Source organism: Varroa jacobsoni, unplaced genomic scaffold, assembly GCF_002532875.2.
Source record: "Varroa jacobsoni isolate VJ856 unplaced genomic scaffold, vjacob_1.0 contig01477, whole genome shotgun sequence".
NCBI classification, from domain to species: domain Eukaryota; kingdom Metazoa; phylum Arthropoda; class Arachnida; order Mesostigmata; family Varroidae; genus Varroa; species Varroa jacobsoni.
In genome coordinates, this window is record NW_019214641.1 from 41,388 (window position 1) to 67,130 (window position 25,743).

A 25,743-nucleotide genomic window follows, 5' to 3' on the forward strand; every position below is an offset into this window, starting at 1 on the left:
GGATTAAATCAGCTTGAATCATATCAGAGTATCGGAGAATAGAAAGAGAAGCTATTGCTTCGCTTCGCATTTTGCAAGAGTGCCGTAGATGAGTACCATAATATAGCTCTATGTAGGCTGGATGACGCTCAGAGAATAATGCAACCTTTCCAAACAAGGTAATATCTCGCTCAATTAGTAACTCATCGCGTTTTTTAATAACTTTCCCAGCGGAACTGGCAATAATAAGATGACTCTCCGTATTATACAAACGTTACGCATCTGTCAACAATCGATCCAGGGATCTGAACGTTCGCCATTGAAATCCTGTTGATTTAGAAATTTCCAATGGGGTATAATAGCTAGAATCCGATTCTGCGGCTTTTACGTCACAACTATTGGTTTCGCGAACGAGGGATAGTATTAAAAAAGATAACATGACTACGCGTATGTGTAGATATATATTGTTTATACAATACATGGACATTGAGCCGAAGCGCGTTTCTAAGGTTCTTCAATCGAGATTCTAGTAAGTGTTGCGTCACTCTCCGAACATCCGTCCGATTACGGAAGAAACTGTTAAACAGACATTAGTTTATATTTAAAGGCGATGTTGTTAACGTATTTCGTATAACGCATCTCTCAGCCTCCCGTATCACTATCGGGTACAGTGACCAGTATTTCGACAGCGTCCTAAAAAGCGGTAGCATTTACAACAACAGTACATACGTCTATTAGTGTGTTTCCTTTTTATCAGCTTGACGGTGCGGTTGTTTATGGTAGTAGTGACCCATTGGTCAAATGGCTAAGTGGGGTGTATTGTCGTGACCGGGGGCCGTTCGATCGATTTTCTTAATTACAATTTTTCTCAGTTTACATCTCTTACTTGTAAACCCATCAATTGTCATAATCGCTAGCGGATATTTTCTGGCCGCATCTGACGGATCTGTATTTTTCAGTGGAGAATAGGCCTTCGTTGTTGTTTAGGGCGTTGTTCTCCTCAGTGAGTTTCTGCCTTTCAATCCGCAACATAATGGTTATTTGATGATGGTAAATTTTATATGAGCACGCGCGACCGTTGGCGCACATACGCACATCAATATATATATACACTGCTGTCTGTATTCATTGTGGACAAAGGTCCATGTTTGGCTGCCCCGTTTCGTAGTCCGTAACAAAAGCTGGCAACGCGGCCATTGTAAAGGGTCACTATACTTGAATTAGGGCGGGTCCGCTAAACGTTCTTCTACTTCCTTCAGATAAATCTGAAGTGCTACGCCTATCCTATACTAAACGAATCTCTAAATTTCACGGGAATAGATACTACACACTATTAATATTATTACAGTGTCACGACGTTCATTGCTTCGTCTATTGCGTTTCTTTTCATGACGTCTATATTATTGCCATGAACTGTCGTACATCTCCGCGTTCAAGCTTCTAAGGTCTAGCTAAGTATGTAAGACTCTTATAGACGTATTTACACATTTGCATCGCAAGAAAAGGCTAAATGGATTCAGCTACCGTTTCAACTGCTGCATAATTTCGAAAACATTTACATAAACACATCCTTGCCCAACAATCAATGTCACAAGAAGTATTGTGCTATGTATGACTAAAGTGCTACGTTGGAAATATTTTTACAGTACAGAAAGTGGAAGAATTTTTCACTAGTAAAAAAAAAATTGTACACTAAATAATCGTTAACAAATTAATAAATAGAATAACCCAAATGTAGGCTGTTAGGACAGCTAGTCTTTAGCCAGGAATGGCTACCATTAGGTTCTTAATAAATTTAGTAGAATCTCAACAGCGTCTCAATTTTTACTTTTAACGTCTTGTTCACATACTCCACAGATGTCGTTTAGTTCCTTTGGCGTTTAAGTCTGATATTACGTTACGCGTAACAATGAAATGTTGTCATATCACTCACAGATCGCTAGCCAATTCTGCGTGTTGCCTACTTCATACGGACATACGTAGACCGCGCAGACTACAGAGGCACTTTTTACGGGGTATGCGAGAGACCAAAGATTCACAGATATTGCAATATCAATACGTTTCTTGAACATCTCAGTAATAATCGATCTCTACGCCAGATTATGTCCTCTATCATTTCCGTGAACTTTTAATAAGTCTATAATTATCGTTTGGCTCATATGTGTGCGTTTGATCCGGTTCGAAAGTAACTGACTTTTTACAAAAGCTCCCGATGGAGGTCTATAATGTTCTCCTGCTTGAGAACTAAGCCGCGTATTCCACATAAGGAAAGTAATACAAATTGCATATGTTACAATAATCGCAATAAAACATATGAATTTTAAAGGGCGGCCAATGTAGAACAGCTAATAATTCGGGTTTCGCATTTGCTTATTGGCCAGTCTCCTGACAGAAAGTTTTTTTGGTTGTCTTACAGCTGTTCTCTGTTCAGTTCTACCCCGTCAATTTATAGCTACCAAAAATAGTGCACGTGAAACATTTCCCCATGAAAGATGGAGCCCGGGCTCCTACCAGAGGATTTTTTCTGTGTGCCACCCCAGTCCAGTGGACGTATGATGTATACGATGAATGAAAACGATAAAGATCCTTCGTTATCAGCAACGAGTATTAGCGAGCTCTGTCTTCTCTTCTTTTAACTCAGATCGGTTATCGACGCTGGCTAGTGACGCAAATTTATAACTCATAACTATACCGAACGCTGAGATTACTCAGACAATTGGTGATTTTCGAACTCAGGCGAACTCTCACTAGTTTTGCCCTTTACGATCACTGAACTATTTGATATCTACTTCGACATTGAAAGTTCCCGAAACAATATCTAGCTATAGTTTCTCGTCGATGCCATAGTGGAAATCTTATTAAGATATGTCGCACCAGCAAAATTACGTTAGGTCAGATTGTACTTACACTAAACAATTTTTTTATTTTTTTTACAAATCGTTGGAAAGTTTGCGGTTTCTATGAAAAATTCAGATTAAATAACCGTTAGGTTACGCTGCTTAACCGATATAAGCACACGGATATATCCATTCTAAGAAACAAAGTTTTTGCCTTTTGAGGAAAAACTCTACTGCACTATCGATAAAAAACGAGTAACCCCTTAAGACCATTCACTAATTAGAAATTTCTTTGTCCATATAATTCTTATCCAGATACAATACTAATATCGCTCAACGAAACCGATTTCAAGCGTTAGCACTATCATTATATTTCTAATGCTAAAATTTGCTGGCATTTTTCATGTAAGAAACTAAGCTGTGACAACGACAAACAAAAAAAACTTGCTTTTTGTTTAAAAAACTGTTTCTTGGTCTGTCATTTTTGCGTTATTGAGTTGCGTAGAGGTTGTCTATCCATGTAGGTGTTCAGTAACACAAATCTAAGCGTATATACCCTGATACAAACTTAATAAACTTATGTATACACCATAAATTTGACCACATCTCCAGCCTAAATCAATTTCCGTATCCATTGATGATTCCAAAGTTGAATTTATTTCTTAAGTTTTCCTACTTCGGCTTTTTATATTTTTGTTTTTGCTGCTGTAGCTATTTTATCTCGATGTTTGGTTTTTAACGGCAAAAAGATGCCTGCATGTCGAACATTCAGGCATGCATATTTCCCTTATGAATATTTAGGCTAACTTAAAAATGATAATTAATAAGAAAATTCTTTATTGACATATTCTTAATTATATGTGTGTGTGTGTGTGCGTGTGTGCGTGTGTGTGTGTGTGTGTGTGTAAAGTTAGTATTAGCAACAACAGGATGTGCAATATATAATTTATTGTGTTTTTGTCTTTTTTTCTTCATCCTTTTCATTGGAAATATAATATACAATCATTATAAAGCGTGGAGATAGTTCACATAAGATTTGATACAGATGGCCAAACACACAGCACTTATCATAACGATAGTAATTTTTGCTATAATTATTTTTGTATTTATAATAAAACGGCTATTTTCACATTTTTTTCTTTCCCACATATCATCATAACGTTATCTCTCACGAACGCCATTGTTTTCCTAGTACGTTTTGGTGTTAACCTTACTCCATAGGCGCAATTAACCTTTAGGCATACTCAATCAAATGAAACTCATACTCAAATGCTTGCTCCCATCCGAGCTTAAATTCAGACTAACCTTTCGCTCCGACACTTGGCCATTTTCACACATTTACGCCATCGTCTGATGTTTCGTACAATCTCTATTTTTACATTGTTGTTTTAGTTTCCATTTCTATTTCGCATCCATCTCGTCTTACCGCCATGTTGTCATCTATATCAACATTGTATCATTCAAGCAGCTGCGGTATTTGTCATACAAAACAAGTTCGACGGCCTCAAGGTCGATAATATTAATTTAATAACTATAATTATAATTATCGTCGTCACCTAAATGCACAGCAGACCCTTCTCTGCCTCCTTCACTCAGGCCTAGTAGTTCGTTTGCGTCGTTAAAGAGCATTTGAACCACTCAGCTGTTTTACGTACTGCCTTATTCGTATCCACACTGTTCTTGATGACGCCACCATTTGAGGACGTACCTAGGAGGGGAAGGGGGTGTTGTTTAATTACTTTCCTTTCAGCTCATTTACATCAATGATGACGGCTATGGGGGGCTCAACATGATTTTCTCTTCGTATTTGATCTCTCTTTTTATTATTAGTCGTTACCAGATTCACCGTACTTCTGTTCAGATTTGCGTAGCTCTCCAAGCTGGTTGCTAACATTATACTGGGGATCGAGTAAAAGGACAGGACTACCAATTTGATAATCACACATACGGGTAGTTTTAACACGAGCTGAAAGCTCTGGAGACCCCTTTTTGCCCTCACTTTTCGTTTTTGCTAACATTCAAATAAATCTGGCAGGGCTCGCTCCTCTGCTTCGAATTCGCTGAAATTCCTTTCAGTTCAATACCTATAACTATTAGTTGCTTACGCCAACCTTTAATTTGATTGATTTACAAAAAAAAAAAAAAATATTATCCATAAGCAGATGCATAGATGAAGGTGACGGATTCTCATTAATGAACTATAGTGCTATCAATAACGATAATCAAGGGTATCTTTTTTTTATTAGTTTGGGTCCTTTTCTTTTCCTATTCTTTTTGCGTATGACCATATGATTTGAAGATTCCCTACAAAGAGATCTACTGCCACTCTGAAATGCCGAACTGATCCTCGAGACAGATTGAGCATGCCGCACTAATTCACAATTTTCCGAGAAGCTCTGATTATTAAACGTAATAAACATAACGGTGTGTCAAACCAAGTTTCAAGTGGCGACTCTACATCGGCAGAGTTCTGAGCAAAAAACTATGTACGCTCTGTTGCAAACAACACTAATCAGATCACTAGCGGCATTTACGTTCCAACTACTAATTATTTTTATTCGCAGATTTTAACCCTGTCCAATTTTCATGCCTTTCATCGACGATTTAAAAGTAATTCAATTTTTTCTCGCAAACACATTCTCTCGTATGTACGCCGATTGTATCGCTAAGATATAAGAGCAGCAATCTGAAACAGTTTAAACTCAGAATGTTCATTATTATTACTTTTGTTATATAGATACTCAGCGAGAACAATATGCCAAAATATATATAGTTTTATTTAGATGTTCCACCAATATACCATCGTCTTTACGCTGACTAACTTTGACCTTCATTTATTCAACTTCAACGGCTGTTTTATCATTGTAACGTCTATATTCATTACAATTTAAAAAAAAAAGTAGTAGTTCTCCTTCCCTTTCCGATGTCTAGGTTTTTAACCCTTAACTAAAGACACCTCTATAAGTGTTAATATTAACTGGCGCATCGCGTGCTCATTATTCCATTACCTTCAATCTGTTACCGCAAATCGGTCATGTATGAGGTCTTATATGAGTTCCTGCCGTGTGCGCAATCAATTCCGTCAAAGTTAACAGGGACCAGGTTGTACACAACAGGTTGACCTCGGTGAGAGCAGCTGGCAGCTAGCGAGTTACTTGCAAAATGCGAAGCCTATCCATCTATTTTAACATATCATTGCTTGCTGTGAGGGTCGAAAACTCTCATACGATTGTCGAATCTCTTCAGCGATACAAACATATAGCCTTGCCAATCCCCCTTGATACGGCCGAGATACGTGAAGATTAAACCTTATGGGCTCCGTTCAGCAGCTCTTGTTAATAGGGATTCCTTGCTGACAGAAGATTAATTTCGCGGCGACGGAACTGGGTGGTACTACGATGGTAGCGTAGAGTCAAAAAGGGTCACTGATGCGATATGATTGTTGTCCGTGATGACCTCGACAATGGTGTCGACACAACATCCGTAACAATGTGTCGAACCAAACGGATTAATGGTATTGGGTGTGGACCCGCCACGGTTGAGGAGCACCGGTTTTTCCTCCCTTGTCACTAGGCGCTCCGAAATGTCATCCCACTGCAAGCGTATAACGGATCTTATGAGAACTGACGCGTATGTGATTCAGCTAGACACCCAGTAGGGTTTCCATTCGCAGATCATTGCTATCAATTCTTTCTGGTTTACATTTACGGTGTAAATAACTGATGTCATTTTAGAATGTACTGACGTTCCAACCCGCTAAGAGATACCGTGTCAGGCGAAAATTCGAGACAATATCATATAACTCAGTGGCTTTTTCTTACTTAGTATAGTTGCAATGTACTTTGGATGCCAAACTACTCCCTCAGACTCCGAACACATCAGAAGTATCTACTCACTGATTCAGAATTTTCTTTGGGGAAATATGATGAGAATTAACTATTACGGAGCGTAAGTTTTTAGAGCCCTATGGTTACTAATGCTGTATGAAGCATTAATTTTCACGTCAAGTACCCCACACGTATCTATATACTTGGTCTTTGGAGGAATAGCGGGAAATATAAGTTAGGCGAAAAGGTCTTCTAAATAAACTAAGTACCCTAGAAAATGTGTTGACCACGACGTCCGGCTCTCCCTGTATGGACGGGAGCACCATGGTGAAATTGCATCGATGATAGCAGTTAAAGTCGTAGTGGCCTGGAAAATTTGTGTGCAATATAATCTTCTTTGCAGTATGTCGTCGGGCATCAAATAAAACGTCCTATAAAATCGTATAGAAATTCCACGTTAGTTTTTTTTTGCATTTGCAACGATAGGCGAAAGTCCAGCACTTTAGAAGCATACTTCATATGACATTTTGTTTTTATCAATGAATGGGTTACAATTAGTTTTTCAACGGAGTATTTCTAAGGGCTCGAAGTGAGTGCACCTCCGTTCGCAAGGCGAGTACGCCTTAACGTAGCTAGACCAAGGTCAAAAATGCTTACGATTGCAACTTGCCCTTAATCCTCTTGATATCCATGTTATTTTTCTTGCCAATTAAATGACAAAAAGACATTTGCTGTCAAGGTATCAACAACTCCAACGCAACCTACACCAGATAATCTACACACGTATCAGAAACAAGAACTAGCCAAATACCTCTACAGCGACAAACCGATTTAAAATGGACCATGTCAGACGAATGAATAAACTAGAAGCTGCTGAGGTTGATCGATGTCGCGATACGCACCAGGCCCAAAGTGACATAGTTGTAAAAATAGTCGGACCTCTCGACGCTAGTTATGTCTACGGAATCGTCAGTGCTGGGCGAGTGAATTCGCATCTTGTCCTCCTCCTGCAGCAAAAGAAACCAAATGGATATGATACAGAACTATGAACCAGTTCTGCGCTATGAACAATTGTTAATCGATTCTATAAGAGCCCCGCTTGTTGCGTTCCATGTTAATGACTCCGTCTGATTCTAATATGTGTGTTTTCCTCTGTCAAGCTTGACTCATGTATCACTAGCTCAGCTTTTGAACATGCCTATGTAATGTTGTATCTTCTTTCTTGGCATAAATAATATACCTTGAAGAAAACTTTCGATGGACTTCCAACGGCTGACACGACGTCACTCACACTGTCTCCGAAAAGGATTGTCCTATAACGGTCCATAGAAACATTAGTGCAACATTATCAAGTGCTAAACACAATGGAGAACGCGGAAAATAACGGCATAGAATATGTTGATTATGAAACTTCACAGCTGACTCAACTTATCGGGAGTTTTGTTACAAAAACTGTGTCGAACTTCAATCTAGATTCAGCCAGTTTCACCTATATAATCTATATAGTTCTCTCCAGTTTTAGTATAGAAATGTTCGCTGGATGCACCAAATGTCCATGGTAAACTTATTTAAAAATGGTGACACTGCCTAGTTACCGATTTCGTTTAGGCCTGTCATCGCATTCATCAGTCTGGCTAAATAACTGTGCCGTCGTTTTTCGTCAAGTACCATTATGATTCACATATTATTTTGCCCAACGTCATATTTACATTAACAAGCGCACCTTTTGAGCGTCTTTTTGGTGGGCATATTTGTGCGATCTACTGAAGCTCGCAAGACAATGTCCAGCTCCACTCCGCGCGTACGTCCTCCATCAGGTTCTCCCGTGTCCCGAATGACGTTCAGTTGCTCAAGGAATATTGACGTACCGAATGAGTTCAAGGGCAGGGCTGGAGGCCTGTAAGTCGTATGGTAGAATATAACTGTCAGGAGACTGTTTGAAATGAAAGCACGCTCAAGACGGCAAAAACAGCCGTTCGAAAAATCATTGCAACAAAAAAAATAAGAGTAATATATGCTACGTAGAAAAGCGGCAAGCAGATATAGATTAAAATAATGATTATAGAAATGTGATGCTTATCTTAGTTAAAAGCTAGTTCTCGATAACCGTGAAGTTCGGCAAGTTGACAAACACTTACTGAGTGTCCTTGTGCGAGGTGCCGCTATAAATGGCCATCCGTGACACAACGTTACTGAAGGGACCCTTTCCGTCGAGAGCGCAGGGAGAACTTTTAATGGTGATTCCTGCATTGGTCTTACATCCTTTGGGGCTGAGTCTGTCAGCCTTATCTGATTTTTGAGTAGCGAACGAAAAGCATAATCCTCGAAACTTTAAATGGAATAGCGAAGCATCCGCATCAAACTCTAAAACATAAGTAGATAAAATAGTACTTGTCAGGATCCTTGAGCTGGCAAAATCAGTCGCTGCTTACCGTACTAAAATATATGTTTATTACATAGGGCACGTAAAGAGATCGGTTCTGTCGATTTTAGGGACTTCAGTAAAAAACGAATTAAGTCAAAAATCAGCATTGACTGCTGATTATTTTGATCATTTAAGAGCACCTGAAACTAAATGCAGGCTTTTCATACGTCTATGTTGTTTTGTAACGCCATAACTCTGCGCAACCCAGCTTTTTTCAGCTAGGGTTCTAGTTAGTCAGGAATTGAAATTGCTAAAAACGCTTATTAATTAAGAAAGTTAATGAGTTTCTTAATAATTATTAAGAAAATTATTAGAAAAAATATTATAATAAAAGATTGACTTACGCTAATCTTAAATTAATAAAATAACCGCAGTTTTACTCGGTTATTATTTTTTATGTGTTTTTACCCATTGAGGTTGGACGCTTAGCTACGTACAGGCGACGTATTGAAAATAACATACGTGCCCTCCCTATAGTACCTTCATTTCTATTGGTAAGTTTACGGGTTAGTTGATATTTACGGGTATTTAATTTGTACGTGCAAACAATCATTCATCAACTGTTATTATAATATTAAAAATAAACTAGGATCGAAATAAATTTCCCTACTTTCTAAAAAAATCTATTTGAAAATTCGCTTTCCAAAAAATCTGAAGTTTGGGTTTGACCGCCTCTCGTGACCTAGAAGTCTATGTAGGTCTCCCACCCTTCTGCCTTCAGCTTGAAGCATCGACCGCCACTCTCTTAGGGCCTCTCTCGCCCCGCACTGTCAGTCCAACTATAACCCGTCAGCTGACTCTGTTGTCGCAGCCATATCGATCCAACCATACCCGCACCGTTTAAACAGATAGACTAAGCAGCAACCTGAATCAGCGACTTCAGCTGGTACTAGTTCTGAGTGTGTCCAACAGCGCTTCTTCTAGTGCATTTGGTTATGGCGACAATGGAATACGCCTTAAATGGAAAAAATTCGATTCTAGAAAACTACTAGACAATAGCTAGGACGTGACGATGTCAACATTGCATAGGTGCGCCCATGTACATGCTCATTGCGTTCGCCTAACGTTATATTTTTATACGACCTCGATGTGAACGAAGTTCACATATATTCCGTTGGCATACAAACAAGAGCATCATGGTTCAGACTGCTCCGAGATCTACGATCCATCTTCACCAGGAAAGAGTAGTTTGTAATTTCTATTAATAAAAGTTTATTCAACAGGTTTCTAACACATCTGTGCGTGGATGGAAGAACGAAGTTTGCATTTATGCAGGATCCTGTTTACTTTGAGGCGTTTAGGTTATGCCACGGTCGTCTAACAGAAGGTTCGAAAACGCAAGTGGTGGCATGAAATTGTTTTGTGGTACAGTTACGACAAAGTCAATATTGCAAGACAAATAAACTTCTATCGTAAAATCTAACTTGTCCATTTTACTGTATAACCTAATGAAAGTGAATATCTACATGTACCACATCGTAAAATCTGTCACTTCTCCGATACTCTTCTAACTCACATACAACAATGTCCTCGTTTCCACTTACCGACAGCAAGCGAACAGGTAATTCAAACATAGCGGCAGCATCGAGCAGCGCGCCGCTATCACGACGCGACGCTTTTGAGTAGTTGCTTACGGCCTGACCAAGACGGAGACAGCGGGTGAAGACGACAATGCGTTTACTGATAGGAAGACACTGATAGCTAAGCACAAATCGGACTCGCAATTTTGTCGCACATCGCAGGCCCATGCTTATCAGCAGTGAAGTAACAAAATGTTCTATGGTCGATAAACACCTGTCCCATCTGTAACTACCTATTCACCGCCCAGACTATAAGATTTGCTGCCAGATTATTTTTACAGTTAGTATCGGTGTTTTACTTGAGAACGAAGAGGGTGGTCTCTTATTTCGGTAGAAGGAACCGCCTCACCTTTGTTTGTTGCGACAGAAAATTAGAGACGGCCAAGTAACTCGTAGCACTTTGCCAGCGGTGACAGATCCAGGAAGTACAGCAGCAACAGTTAGTCGCTTTGTTGAGGGCAATTAATCTATCGGATCGCAACTGCCCCTCAGCGAATGTGTCAGGTTTGTTTTAGTGTATGCAATCGCGATCTTTTTCGATTATTCTTTGTGACTCTCCTGAGAGTAAAACATTGTCCGCTGACCCAGTCCCCAAAGTTGGCATGTTTTGCGCCTCCAAGGTTCAGTCCTTTTTTTTTAAGTCAGTACTCATGTCTTTAGGACTGATTAATCACTGCTATAGTTAACGGTGTGTCGTATACTTAGGTATATAAACATGCTAATTCGCTTATAATCAACAACGACCTGCTATGATCAGCATTGATGCTGTCATCGTACTTGTTGTCACGCAGCTGCTAATGGAAATAGTAACGTTTGCCTCCCCTTAAAAATGTCGATCCCCTCTTATTGATTAGTCGTATGTCGAGAGATCGATATTGCGTTTAGGCAAGATAATGACACAACAGAAACTAGTCACTCGTACAACAATTCGAAACCATAACCTTCAAAATAGTAAGTGATTTTTTAGTTGAAGTTACATATCTTATAAAAGTTGATCCATACATACAGTCATCTTTTCAAGAACAAGCTCGTCTTTAACAATGGAATATGACGTAATATTCTTTTATCGAGATTTACAGTGTCGTGAATATCAGCCGCTAGGAAAGCATGAATGCTCTAGACGCGCCGCTTAGTCTACCGCTATCGCGAAAAGATCTGCTCCCCAAAGGAAAACGCGATCGCAGGTTAGGATTGCTGGCGCAGTATCTGAGTGCTGAATGAAAACATATTTCATAAATAAAATAGATGAAATACCTCAAAAGTAAAATTCTTAATACGTAATAGAAGACTATTGGAAAAAAGTTTTCTGATATATATGTATATGTATGTATGCATATCTATATACTGCATCCAATATACAAAATCAGCAGCAGTCAGGACTATCCATGAGATCAACACAAATATATCTTACTAAAAAGAACAAAAATAAATAAAATTGTAAGCTATATTATTTGCCTCTTTGCAGTTTGTTTATTTTGATGTCGATTGCAGTACCCGGTGTTTTTCTGTTCGATGTGTTTTACGTACTTCCTCGCGTGCTGTCAGAGTGCAAGATGAGCCCGATTGTCCATGTGCCTTGTGCCCTATTTATATTGCTCAACGTCGGAAGTAATATGATTTATCTGCTGCGTTCCCGTCCGGCTGCTCGCGATCTACCACCCTCAACGCTACCCAATGTTCTCTTGCCGGAGTGGTTTTACTGCCATGATTGCCAACTCAACGTGCCTCCACGGAGTTACCATTGCAGGTACTGTCAGGCAATACTCATTAACAAAACTAAATGACTGATTATTTCGTACGCTTGTGCAGTTGAGTTAGTGGTCACAGAATCTGAAACACCTTTAGAATAAATCTTCACAACATAATTTTGAACAAAGAGCTTGGCACCTAAAAATGGTTTTTACATAAACCTTTTAGGCAGGATGCAATAATGCTACTAATTTATCTGTAGGCTACAACGTTAAATAAAAAAAATTTTGCATAGCACAATGTAAACACGATCGGACGTATAACTATCCGCATGTCTGTTCCAGAGTATGTGACGAGTGCATCCTCAAGCAGGACCACCACTGTATGTTTGCTGGGAAGTGCGTTGGCTTTGTTAATCAAAGGTAATACCTATGCAGCAAGAGTAACGTAAAGTGACTAGATTTCAAAACCGATACAGTTCTCTACAAATACTCGTACATTGTTCAAATTACACCGACAGGTACTTTGTCATAGGGGTCGCGTACGTCATGCTAGGGGCATTATACTCTCTCGGTTTTCATCTCAGCTGGACGATTGAAACGCAGCTCGGGGGCTATCGATGGCATTTGCTGCTGTCCCAGCTAGCGCCTCACCTCGGATGGCTGTTCGGCGCCTTTGATGGATACGGTTTCCTCGCAGCTAGTCTAAACCTCTTCGAATTTTTCGTTGCTGCATTCTGCGCTACACTGCTTTATAGTCAGGTTCGTGCTAGGCCTCTAGGACATGGACCTCTTGTGTTTAGTACAAGTCTTCTTAGGTTTGCCAGTTCCTTATATGGGCTCATGCCCATGTCTCCTATGCAACGTGTACAACTACTCTTTCTTCTGACAGGCGATGTGTATCATAAACAACCAAACCATGTACGAGCGACGTCGCGACGTCAAGAAATTTACAAACCCTTCATTGGTCGAAAATATCAAAGAAGTGTTCGGCGACCGCTGGTTACTCGTATGGATCTGGCCGTTCGTGCACTCACCACCAAAAGGAGATGGAATCCACTTTACCGTATGTCCATCTACTGAACAGCGCAAAAATATCTAAATCCGGTTCTTATCAAACTAGCAACAACATACAAATCCACTATCCGGCTCAGACATCGGACTCACGTACTAAAGGACCGCTTCATTTGTGAGCATAGCACGAATTCCGGTGCGAAACCGTATATACACATATGAAGCTGGAACGTTTTTAAAGCTATGAGTTTGAACAGCATGTAGAAGGTTCACAGAGGTAGCGAACTGTGCAGGCATCGGCTAAAGACAAATCGCAGAGACAACCGAGGAAATGAAAGCCGAAGAACAGCTCATTTACAAAATCAGACTTAAGTCGTCGCAGTCTGTAGCATAAAGCTGGTTCGCGTTCCAGTCCCTATAACAAGTGACACATTATGTACCCATCAAGCATTGTACTGTAAAGTATTGTTTTCTTAACTCCAAGCTCATTGCATCCAGCATTGTACATTATCAGTAGTCTAGAGTTCAATGGCAACTGATTAATCCACATTTTGAATTGTCGGACGTACATTTACAAATACAGAGTTGCTTTGAGGATATTTTCCAAACGAGTGTCGAACACACACTCTCCATGGTAATAAATAGTGTACTAATTGGGGTGCTAACAAGTACCAGCGTACCGTTATCAAATGATTTCACGACGAGATGGACAATGTAAAATGATTTTAAATAACAATAAAAATATATTAATATATAATAATGTGTAGAAACGGCTAGTCCTATATGTTTATAACTTGCTTCCCTTACGGGCTGCCCTGTTGTCTATTTCGTAATGACGATACGCTTGAAAGCAAGAGGCCTTATATCTTGATTTACTGTAGCAGGAATGACATCGAAGTTTTGTAGAGTAATAAACGAACCTTGAATAATAATTGAGATACTAGTGGAGTTGAGTAAGTACACCCCTAAGTTCACTTAGCAACACAAATGAATAATTATATTAATTAGATAATAATAACAATAAGCGGAATGAGATATGTGTATCTTCTGACAAGTGTTTCTCTGCCTGTTAAAACTATTTCGATGTTATCGATGATCTGGCAGTGTACCAATTGCGCACATTTTAATCGTTCCAAATCCCGGCTGTTATCTTCACAGCAGCTCCTGCCATAGTCAATAGACGCATGCCATGTTTTTTTGCAGTATTTAAAATAGTTTTCGAGCTACTTTATAGACTTTAACCATGCTCTTGTTTTTTTCTCGGACACCTCGATCGTCTCAGACTAAATGCTTTTACAGATTGCCCGGGCCATTTCAGAGGTTTCCCTCTTGGATCGTGTGCAATGTCTAACTCTTTTGCAGACTTTATGAATGTAACCTGAAATCTTCACAGACGAGTTCTTTTGACTCTTTCACATTTTTGTAAGTCTCTTTCGTCCAACGCGAAGCTACTGGTACTACTTGTATTCTCATTAATCACTTGAAATGTTATCTCTAAAAGTCCTCCACAGACCTAGCATCATTTTCGAGCACGTAATTACGTTCTTAACATAGGACACGATGCACACTCTTGCAGGTCAAGGGTCGTTCACTAAAAAGCGCTTGCAAAAAGGCAACGCCTTAACGCCCAAATTCGGCCTACGAATTGTGGACAGATAGGCGAGTGTGTTGTCCCAAGTCGGCTCCCGAGAATCGGCCTTAATCCACGCTTGCTATCGATACCTGAATATTTTAATGGGCGGTAGATACGCATAAATTTGTTTATTTTATATTTACTTCTCTACTAACCTCCAGGATGCGTTGCTCCGAAAGTTTCGTCGATTTGCTCTCGCGTGGGAAGAACCTCCCTCGAACAGAACACGGTACCGCTGTACGAAAGTACCACGCGGGACAAATCAGTTACCTCTATCAGCTGAAACGTAGTGAGTTCCACGGTATTTTAGTGTTAACCCATGAAAATAACTTAGTTGGAAAACATGCGAACAGAACAGAGATCGACTGACACTCCAAATGAATCATCAAAATTTAGCCATCCGAATCAACTGATGCAATAAAATTGGTAACACATCATAGAGATAATAAAAAAAACATGCCACATCCGAGGTGGCATGTTTTTCGATATATTGATTGGCATATAGTGACTCTAATGCATATATAATACATACGCTATGGTGTTTACGAAAGCGCCCTCTAGCAGATGATAGATGTAATGTCCCAAATCGCTTTTGATCAGCTAAATATATCTATTGGAATATACTTTGGACGAGACATCTTGTCAACAAAATAAAGCGAAATTACACTTGAAACGGTTTTTACCTGAGTGTGCGGCAAGTTCATCGTTCCTCTAAGAATAACGATAAAATATATCTGTTTTAGCGGTATAAGCATACCGTTAATTCATGAAGCGACCGCCAACATATTATAAAATAGAACGATGAGATGACACTCAGCGAGTCTATTTTTTATTTGATCATATATTTCAATACCAGCGCTTCACTGCGTGTACAACATGTGCTCTTTCTATCTTTAAAGGTATTAATCCGATTATATCCAAATCAAGCGCCTGTCCGTGTGTGCCACGTCGAATTAAGCTGGGATATGTAATGCGAACACTAGAAGGTAGCGTCATAAAGCTACAAACACTTAATTCTCGTATAAAGTGCTGCATCGCGCTTTGCACCACTATGAAGCTCTACCTGCGTCAGCCTCCATTCATGCTACTATGACCAACGACGTGAGAAAAAATCGCTATTTTCAGGCCTTTTTTTTTGGTGCACGTTTTATAGAAACGGCCTTGCGAAAGTGAAGAGATAAAGTGATAGTGACTTGAATTCATGTGCTCAGTTTATTTAATAACAACTGAAAGTTCTTAACAGATTTGCGTGGAAAACCCTTTTCCTTATTATATATAGGTATATTATTATATACAGGTGTGAGCCGAAATGCGATTTTATGGAACAGTTTTTTTTTTATATTTCTTTAACACACTTCTATTCTGTTTGGAAAATACTGAATCACTTAACACACAATGAATGACTCATACGTCCGATATCTGTGCGTCGTAAGACAAGCTTAGTGTTAAACTATATGAATGGTATCCAAAGTTAGCTCTTAAAAGGAGCAAGTCGCCTCAGCTCAACCCCTTAAACGTTAGAAGGGACAAGGCTTGTAGGTGGCGATACAGTTAGTCGTTCAAGGAATTTGACGATGCCTATAAAAGGGGTTTGATTTTGTACAGAGTTCGAGTTCATCAATAAAAGAGTCAAACCGTGTTTTTTGGACAGTACCCTATTTTTCCTTCTAATATATTTCTATATAGATCTTGAAATTTGTAGTCAATTTTCTATGCAAACAGTTAAAGAAGTAGTACCTTTAACCGTTGCGTGGTTGGTTCGAACAAGAGCCGAATACCATCCTCGCGTAAATCAAGGGTGATATCTCCTGCTAGTGGATGCTTGTCCGAATAGCCGAGCTCGATGTTATGAATTACCTCAAATTGGCGTTGCAACGATTGTATTACCTGGTTCAGGGACATACCTGTAAAAAAATCAAGTAAAATAAGCGAATGAGGCATTTTGACAGCTTACTAAGCAACTTAATTATATCAGAACTTTTGTTTGCTCAAGCAAGTATTTATCGATGGTGCAACAACAAATAAGAAGGGCTTCGGAGAAGGTACTGTGTGGAGTACTTGTTTTTGGAACGAATTTATGGAGATTTTCGCAGTCGATATAAAATAGAGACAATTGATCCTGACGAACGTTACAGCTAGCTTGATTTCATGGACGAAACGAAAAATCGCAAGTAATATTTTCCTTCCAAACATATAATAGAAACGTCTAAACATAACCGAAAGTGAAATTTTCAAATTGAAATTATGGGCCAAGTTAGATCGATTAGCACAGGCGCGTTAATCGCATCGCAGCCTGTTTTACCTACCCATATCGGAAATATTATAATGGTGATATATCCCACGTAGCCAAAAGTCAAGTATTACATAGTTCCCTTAATTAATATCGTTTTTATCTTGAAAACAATCTATGGGATACAATAGATACAAGCGTTGCACGAGACAAAAGAACGCGTCAAGTGTTTGGCCCCGGCCGATTATAGCCTTGTAATGTCTTGAAGTTTTCGATTTCTCAGTTTTTTGTATGCGTGCTATAAAAGCCGTAAAGTGCACACGCTTGGCCTCGTAGCCACGTCTTTATGTACCCCTCCGGCATTGTTAGTTGATGATAGCATTATTCGTCTCATAGATAACATCCTTCTTTTCCAAGCTTTGTTTGATGATTGGAGTTGAGTATCACCCCTTACCAACTAGAAAAATATCATACACAAGTCATTTATATATCATCTTGACACATTTTGCCAAAAAGTTATGGCGGAACTACTCGGAACAAGTTACCACCAAGATACTAGTGTTATTACGTTATCAAACACAAGTCAGTAGAACTAAGTAGTTTTATTCAAAACAAATATAGCTTTTCTTGAAAAAAAGAAAAAAAAACAAACTCAAGAAATAATTTACAAATAAAAAGACAAGAAAGGAGGCGCGTAATAAGTAGCTTGTGATGTTCTGCAAAAGCAAAAAAATCTAAGTAATCGCTTTCCACTAATAATCATGCCGATAGGCCGTATTTGCATCTTATTGTTTATTTTATTCGATATGTAGGTATGCGTTTAATTCGGGTTTCGCCTAATATATAGATGATACGTTGGAAAATTAACTTAGGCTCCTCTGCGCAAAGGTCCAAATTAATCAACATATGTTGTACAAAGAATAGCATACACCATTTTCCTATTTTCGGTTCCATATGCCCTGTCGCGTCTGTAACGAGTTTCTGGAAAGGTTGTCCGCAACAGAATTGTTCTTTAAATTGCAACAAACAAAATTTCACATCACTTAATTTTTACAGTAAGTTATCTGTTTTAGAATATTTCTTTTCTATATTTCCGCTTTTCGCATATTTTCCGTTTGAAGTAAAGTTGGAGCTAGCCAATCAACGGCACGCAAGTTATACTTCGAAGTAAACACTATAAAAAACACCCATTCCACTCATCCTACCAATGGCTTATCATGTTTTTACTTCCCGAACTTGTTATATCGACGCAGACGTCTCGCACTGGTTGCTGCCAAATCCCGTTTAGATATTCCATGTGGAGGTTGGCCTTATCATGGAGGTTGGCCAATTGGCAGTAAATTACCTTGAGCTTCATTCTGCAAAGGTTGTGCCTTGATAAAAACACGTAGGTAACGTGCCCCCTGCATCTGCAAGCTGCCATACGCATAGTTTTCTAGAGAGCTGTATGAAGTTATCTAGGATTGCAGCCAAACGTTTTCCGCAGTCGATCGAAATTGGACCTCGGTGACCAATGCCCAGACATTGAGCATTCTACAAACAGTTAAAAGTAAATCTATTTAGCATCCTTAATTGACCTCTGCTACATTATCTAGTTCCAGCTGGTTTCCGTCTCGTCACAATAATTACTGCGGTAGATTTCTTTTTAAACAACCACGATCTGCCAACCGCTAGTTCATCCAGGCTTTTTGCATCTGTAGTGTTTTTTATTTCTTAAATATATTTTAAACTCTAAAGATCCTCACTCCTTAGATAGATCGTATGAAAATGTAACATGTGTGCTCCGTAAACAGCTACTCAGTAATGGAACAGACAGTCTGAACTACTTGCGTTGCGGTACGCAGAGCCGACTAACGGGATAGCATACTCATCGTATCTACACGTGGTCTTCTTTGTTGGTACAACCCTGAACATGCACCCCGTTCCCCCTGCCCGTCATCGCTTTCTAAAATCACGAGAGAGCAGAGCTAGTTCGACGGCCATAATAAAGGTACATATAATAATCAGCGAAAACTGAAAATAAGAATTTTGTTGGTCTAGGCCGCCATGAAGATTGATTTACTGGGACAGTTGATCTGGCAGTAAGCCCTCCCTTTCTGTGGGATCATCGCATGCGAAAGCTAGCAATATTTAACTCATATTTTGTTGTGCTGAGTAATTAAAAGCAAACGACCTCGTTTCTCGCATTACAAGGTGATATCCGGGAGACTAATGCAATTTAGAAGCTGGTAGGTGAAGATAACAACAGATAAAATGGACAAGCTAGTTGTCGTAACAAGAAGATCAACAACATTCAGATAAGTAGCAAAATAATTAAGCAGGTAAATAATTCGTGTATTCAGTAGGTAGAATTTATAGGCGTTTGTATCTGTTGTAATTCAAAAAACAGCATGCTCTTAAATAAAACCATGGACGTGAATAAGTAGGTGGCTGTTTCCACTGAGGTACATTGAAACGATACTATGGCATGAAGATTCATTGGCAAAATCTTAGAACAAAAGCTAGCAATAGACAAACAAATTGATTAGTTATTTTAGGATATGTGCGTGAAGTTATATGTACGTGCAGTCGATTAATGCACAGATAATATATTAATGAATAAAGTACAATAACCTAACGACATCAAAGTCTTTTTTCGGTTTCTGATAGCCTCAGCGAAAAATCCTTGATGTCATCACTTCAAATAATTACATTAAGTACGCACATTTATGCCGAACTTATTAGTACACAGTGCACATGTTTGAATAGCACAGACCAGAGATAAATATAATTTCATAATGCCCCGACTCTCGTTCCGCGAAAACCAGGACTTGGCGGATGCTAAGATTTGTCCCCCTTCTGTGTTTTTCGTCCACCCGTTAACTTTATCATTAACTCAGGTTGCTTCGTTCAAAGGAGTAAACAAGTATGGAAGAGGAGATATCAGTTGGAAATCCCTAATCGAAATATATATCGGCCGGCGTTCTTAGAACGATCATGAAATGTAACAATATTTTTCAACAAGACCTCTCTTTCTAGGGTTGCACATATATTTGTTTAATCTGATCAGTATATATACAGGATGACCATTTGACCCGTAACGACGCTCCCAGTGAACTTGAAAACTCGTTGCACTGACTGGGACAAGCGATTTTCTTCGTCCTGAGCGACATTTTTGACGAGGGTTGACATAAAAACAGCAAATGAGTACATCTGCTTGCAGATACGAACAGTCTATACCGCAAGTTACTCATCAATCATTATGCCTTTTGCTGGATAAGTACTACAACATATGTGTATTTTGTTTTACGAAAACCACTATATTTCAACTTGATACCATCGACACGGACTTAAAATCGTATTATTTATTCCGGGCAACGTTTTCCTTTTACAGACAATTATTAGTGCCATTACAGGCATGAACATATCGCACGCTGGCTGTGACCATTACCGTCGATTTCTCTACCGCGTAACTAAAACAGCCAATTTTCATACAGACATCCATTTCGAACTATCGCGACGCTTTGAGTTGATTGCTCACTTGACTGATGACAAATCTAAAGTCTATATACATAGAAGAAAAATTTGATAGGTTTTGTTTACGACATAAAACTGTACTCATCGATAAACAGCGGAATCGATATAACTGCTACCGTCACCCATAGCCCGTCGTCGTAGTTAACCAACAGATTCTACGTAACGGCGGGCCGAAGACAAGGCTGGGCCACGGATGCAACAGGAAATCTTACGCAAAAATGTCTCGCCTGCTCTACTATTCTTTTTTTTTCTAGCCTTCTGCTTCTTATTCCACGTGCTTGCTCACTTGCTAGTCGCAGCAGTTGTCACGCAGAGAAGGCAAAACAATGGAGATCCCTGGTGTCTTCGCAAACAGAAAGCTCCTACCAGCAACATAGAAGCATTGGTCATGATTTGGAAGAGTAAACACGCACTCACACAGACACGCAATAGACAGTGCATTGCACTGTAGCTTTATTTGTTGCGAGTTTTCCCTAATTCGGCTATTAATGTTATTATTTTAGCCACGATTGCCTCTGAGAGGACGCCAAAACACCGCAACATTGGAATGGTGAAGTAGTACGAATAGGACGTACGCGTGTAGTTAAAATAATAATGATCTTTTAAGATGCCTGCGTACTGCATGATAATGATGCGTCGTTATTTAGAATATCAGCGTTTACTGGCCACCACTACACTATTAGCTATTCCAACACTAAGATCATAAAAATAAGTGATTGAATGCATTTAATTAATCAGTACGCAGGCACCCACTCACTCACACAGCTGAAATTGCACGCAGCCATCTATAGTGGATTTTAAACTTCTCTTAGTTGACTGAGCAGCTTTAGTTCTAGAGAAAAAGGCAAACAGCGGAAACAATGTATCTTTTATTAGTGGCTAGAAACGGGCGCATCCACTATGCTCGTCTGTGTCTCTTGTGTCTCTGCTTCAAGTTCTACAGCCGGTATCGCCGGTGCATCATACGGCTGGGACGGCTGGCTCCTAGCACGAAACGAAGTTTCTGTGCCCCGGTTCGAACCCTGATTACAATGTATGGCTAAGGTTAGCAAGCAAATACGTTACCCATTAAGCGCAAGACTTGTGCCTAAATCTATGCAGCAGATGTACCTATACCTAGTAATGTGGCACGCAAAGCCGACCGACGTATGACCATTTGATAGAGCAGCTTGGAATAAAAGCTCTACGAAGAGTATATCGATACATACACACTGAAAAAAGAACAATATACGTTATTGGATAGACTCTCGTTTGGTCTAGAGTTGCGTTACGGGTGAATGGTCAATTGGCCAAGACATTATGAGCGCACACCACGAAACTCTGTCTCGTTTGTACTATATTAGTATTAATAATAATGCACGTTTTTATTCACTAAGGAACGTAACCATAATAGCCAAATTTCGAATATCTAATTTTCACACAATTTCCATGATCTTTATCCTACAAGATGCTACTCATAGTGATATTGTAAAAGTGTGAGCAAAGCCGTAATTGTGGATAACATTAGAGACATGCGGCAGTCAATCTAAGCGAAACAAACCGAGGGTTTCGTTACCAGCCACTCAGCGCATACTTCGAAGAAAGAGGGTTTGGAAAGAAGGCTGACGGAAGCGCTAAATGCTTTTCAATAGGTTCAGCGCTTCGCATGAGCAGTATATCTCAACAAACTTTGTACGGAAAGACAGATAAGGGACTGGAGGATGGACGTAGAACAACGCAACTTGGGACATGACCAGGAGCAGTTTCGCACGAAGAAATCGAACAGCACCTGCTGTTTAGCTGTCTTACTCATAACAGCACACAGTACACGGTTAAATTTGACTGAAAAATGCAGTAGCTTCCACTACTGCTACTATCACTGCTAACAGACGTGTCCGTCAGCAGTTCTTTTACACGTTCAGCGAGCTAGTCAATATGGCAATATGAACGTGAACACCACTCAAACTCTCTCCCCGCTCCAACTGGTCCAGCCACGACAACAGTAACTTGTTGATGAGGCGCCACGGCGACAAACTTCAAATACGTCCTCATACCTGTACTCGTTTAATTATTCTGTTTCCCCCTTTTATACTAGTTAGATTCGCTAACAATAGCGCCGCATCACCGGGACGACGATTTCCGCGCTCGTTTATGCAAAGTCCTATTCTAACCTAGGGCATCGCAGCGACACGGACTCACCATGGTGGCTCGCAAATTGCCAACATCGCCAGGAGGTCTGCTTCTCCTTGTTCCTACGCTATGGGGTTCTGACTATCACAGTCGAACTTCGAACAAATGGGCTCACTGGTTTCTGCTGCAGGTGGCGATTATCTTATTATTGGTTTATTTTCATTATCCTATTAGTGTGCGTGTATGTAGTAGAAGTATCGGCCGGACAAACAATAGCGCGCACCACACCTGGCCGCCGTGTCTATGAAACCCCACGAAATTTGGCACAAGTGCTCAAATAGCATAGTATATCTTTCTGTTGTAGTCCTAGCGTATGGAAAAGCCAAGTAGCATAATATTAACGGACATGAAGATCTAAGTGCAAAATATACGTAAAATATAAATAAATACCAATGTATCGTGGTATTTGATCTACCTTGATGTGCGTACGTGCGGCATGCAGAAGCATTAATTTCCATTAGCTAAATTTTATCAAAAAAGTTTCTCAGCGTGTACTTATAGCGCCCTAGACTATCTGTTGTACTCAGGAACATTGAAAACAGCGCATCAGACATCCAGTCAAAAAAGGTGAACGACGTACAGCAAATTATCTGTCACGATATCCCTAAAATAAGACTATAGCAGGCGTTAGCGTTTACCACGACTAGCGTCTATTATTATTCGATGTCGTTTTGGTTTAAAGCAGACAACAGGCGCAAAGCTTTAGGTGAATTATTTTATATCGCGCCCAAGATCACGATTTCGTTCGATTCCTGTTCGCGTTACATAGCAACCTTTCTTGAATGTTGCCGCAGTTGCTGACCCATTAATATGATGTATTGGTATATAATCACCGCGCCAGTCGGCGCTGGATCCGCACGGACGCGAAGAGAACGTCAGTAATCACTTGATCGTATTGAATGCGAACTATTAACGTAGAAACAGCAACAGCAGCGGCGAAGGGAGCAACTACGTACAACAGCACAACACAAAAATACACAAATGCTGTGTCACTGCATTACAGATAGATCTACGTTTTTTTTCTTTTTTCTTACCAAGAACTAACTGGATGTCTTCGTTGCTTAGTGATTTTTCTGGTACAACCGCTAGTTCCAACATTCTGGCTCGTTCGACCGGAGCTCGCTGGCAGTTTCGTCGTCCCCTGATCGATCGTGAAGGGGCAAAGCCACCACCTGCACAGTGCAGCTGTGGTTTACCCGGGCACAAGACGCCGACAGCCAGTCACTAGCTGGCCCTCGATGTGCTATGCCCTTTAGCGTTTAGTCAAATAGCTGGTGAACGAATGACCTCACGACAATTTTGATTCACTAAACACGTCGTTTATTTGCCCTTTCAGTTGGTCAGCGGATACGGCTAGTCGTTTGTTGGTGACACCAGCTGGCACTCGCACGTCACAAAAACCTCAAACATGCACATACGCAGAGATACACAGTTAATTTATACCACACTATCTATTAGTATTCTTTTTTCTGCTATGGCAGTAACGACACGAAGATGAACGTCTTGCTTTCTCTTCTATTTCGTTCTTTTTGAAGTATTTTCGTGTTCCTCTTAAAGCTCTGATGATCACTGTTCGGTGATCCCAACGTTCCTTTAAGCTTGTTTCGAGCGCGAGAAGCTCTGCAAAACAACTGAATCAATCAACTCGGAATCAGCACCTAGAAGTTCTCCCGTATTTATGCTTCGTCCTTAGGTGTAGGCAGATATTTTTGTTGCCAAGCTGTCTTACTGGGGAGTCGCTGATGGCGGTCGATTCCGCCTTTCAGTTACTCAGACCTCGCTCGAACCAGATGGCGATAAGGATTTGACAAATCGAATATTTGACAACAACCCTTTGTGCTGGCATTAATAGCAGACTATCATTGTTACAAGGATAGTAGTGATAACAACTATTATTATACAGCACCGAATTTTCCAGTTGAGGCGCGTTGCACTGACTCTGGTCAGCCGACCTCTGAACCCAAGACAGCTTTCGACTCGGGGGTGTCTGTCTTTCTGTCCCTATTATTGGCTTTCGGTGTGCGATCTGCTCTCCACTGGGAGTTTGTTGGCAGGCAGAGAGGCGTCAGAGCCTTGTCGTTGACAGTTGCTATCCGAGGGTGTAAGAAGCTTGCCCCAGCAGTAGTGGCGACAGTGTAACCGAATCACCGTTCACGGCAGTAGCCGGCGCAGAATTGTGGCTCAGCACATAGTAAACGCAGTCAGTTCGCAGTGACGATGGATGCCGTGTCCATCCAACGACAGCACTGGTCAACGGGCAAAAGTCATCATCCTAGTCACATACGCACTGTGCGCTCTACCGTATTTATTTCTACTTTTCTATGCAGCTGCAGCATCAGTATGTAGTGATGTTAATAGCGCTTGTGAAGCTGATTTATTGCTCGGGCTAACTGGCAGTGCTTGATGTTCGTCTCGGTTCCCTGCTTCGAGCTGTGCAAAACAGTGGATCAGCTGGTCACAGGCAGCTGCGTAGCAGTGACGTCACAGTCAACTGGAGTGCGCAGACAAGGACGGCTTAGGGCGGTGGGAAAGTTTGAATTCGAACTGATGGCGCGCGCAAAACAGCGCGCGCAATTTTGAATTGGAGCAGTGCGTGGCCGAGTGGGCACAGGGCAGGGCTTATGCCATACTACATGTAGCAGCATTGGGCGTACACGGAAATGGCGGAAATCGTATGGCACATCGTGTGAACGCGTTTCCGAGCTTCAATATGAGAAAAAAGATAGAAAAGAGCCCGCTCCATATGTATGTATGGGTTTCGATCTCATTCGCAATGCTAACATTGCACAGATCTGAAAAGGTTCGAAATGTTTCTCGAAGGGATTGTCTAGTTAGATTGTTTTGC

The 25,743-nt window shown here is 40.3% G+C and overlaps 2 protein-coding genes and 1 long non-coding RNA gene across 6 annotated transcripts; 2 read left to right on the forward strand and 1 right to left on the reverse strand.

The window, feature by feature from the left end:
• Positions 1-3,450: 3,450 nt before the first annotated feature.
• Positions 3,451-25,743, reverse strand: LOC111272039 (phagosome assembly factor 1). Of its 3 annotated transcripts, XR_002687282.2 has the most exons (10): positions 23,933-25,743; positions 16,721-16,887; positions 15,139-15,262; positions 8,782-9,007; positions 8,367-8,540; positions 7,884-7,956; positions 7,546-7,650; positions 6,913-7,074; positions 5,825-6,410; positions 3,451-5,502 (listed from the first exon to the last, which is right to left on the reverse strand). XR_002687282.2 is itself a non-coding variant. In XM_022853194.2 (9 exons), the coding sequence occupies exons 1-9, from the start codon at positions 23,994-23,996 to the stop codon at positions 6,210-6,212; spliced, it is 1,296 nt and encodes a 431-aa protein (XP_022708929.1). In that variant the 5' UTR covers positions 23,997-25,743; the 3' UTR covers positions 3,451-6,209. The 3 variants fall into 3 exon arrangements, 2 of the variants coding, with proteins under 2 accessions (XP_022708929.1, XP_086829263.1); XM_022853194.2 differs by having other exon boundaries at positions 3,451-6,410; XM_086973137.1 differs by lacking the exon at positions 23,933-25,743 and adding an exon at positions 17,290-17,617 and having other exon boundaries at positions 3,451-6,410.
• On the forward strand, positions 9,902-14,286 carry LOC111272040 (putative palmitoyltransferase ZDHHC24). 2 transcript variants are annotated; one of them, XM_022853195.2, is made up of 8 exons: positions 9,902-10,097; positions 10,292-10,395; positions 10,619-11,152; positions 11,728-11,832; positions 12,114-12,395; positions 12,682-12,759; positions 12,858-13,098; positions 13,229-14,286. In XM_022853195.2, exons 4-8 carry the CDS (start codon positions 11,756-11,758, stop codon positions 13,436-13,438), a joined length of 888 nt encoding a protein of 295 aa, XP_022708930.1. In that variant the 5' UTR covers positions 9,902-10,097; positions 10,292-10,395; positions 10,619-11,152; positions 11,728-11,755; the 3' UTR covers positions 13,439-14,286. The 2 variants fall into 2 exon arrangements, with proteins under 2 accessions (XP_022708930.1, XP_022708933.1); XM_022853198.2 differs by lacking the exons at positions 9,902-10,097; positions 10,292-10,395; positions 10,619-11,152 and having other exon boundaries at positions 11,166-11,832; positions 12,140-12,395.
• LOC111272042 (uncharacterized) lies at positions 15,186-16,631 on the forward strand. The gene is made up of 2 exons (XR_002687283.2): positions 15,186-15,269; positions 15,883-16,631. It is a non-coding gene; the product is annotated as an uncharacterized LOC111272042 (long non-coding RNA).

What these genes read in the sequence shown, in the direction of transcription:
- LOC111272039 (XM_022853194.2), bottom strand. Translation starts at nt 23,996, where the DNA reads ATGTTGGAACTAGCGGTTGTACCAGAAAAATCACTAAGCAACGAAGAC. An exon ending in CATCGAAAGTTTTCTTCAAG is followed by an intron (nt 7,651 to 7,883) that starts GTATATTATTTA and finishes CTTTTGCTGCAG; the next exon opens with GAGGAGGACAAGATGCGAAT. An exon ending in ACTATGTCACTTTGGGCCTG is followed by an intron (nt 7,075 to 7,545) that starts GTGCGTATCGCG and finishes ACGATTTTATAG; the next exon opens with GACGTTTTATTTGATGCCCG.
- LOC111272040 (XM_022853195.2), top strand. Translation starts at nt 11,756, where the DNA reads ATGAATGCTCTAGACGCGCCGCTTAGTCTACCGCTATCGCGAAAAGAT. An exon ending in AAAGGAAAACGCGATCGCAG is followed by an intron (nt 11,833 to 12,113) that starts GTTAGGATTGCT and finishes GCCTCTTTGCAG; the next exon opens with TTTGTTTATTTTGATGTCGA. An exon ending in CCACGGAGTTACCATTGCAG is followed by an intron (nt 12,396 to 12,681) that starts GTACTGTCAGGC and finishes TGTCTGTTCCAG; the next exon opens with AGTATGTGACGAGTGCATCC.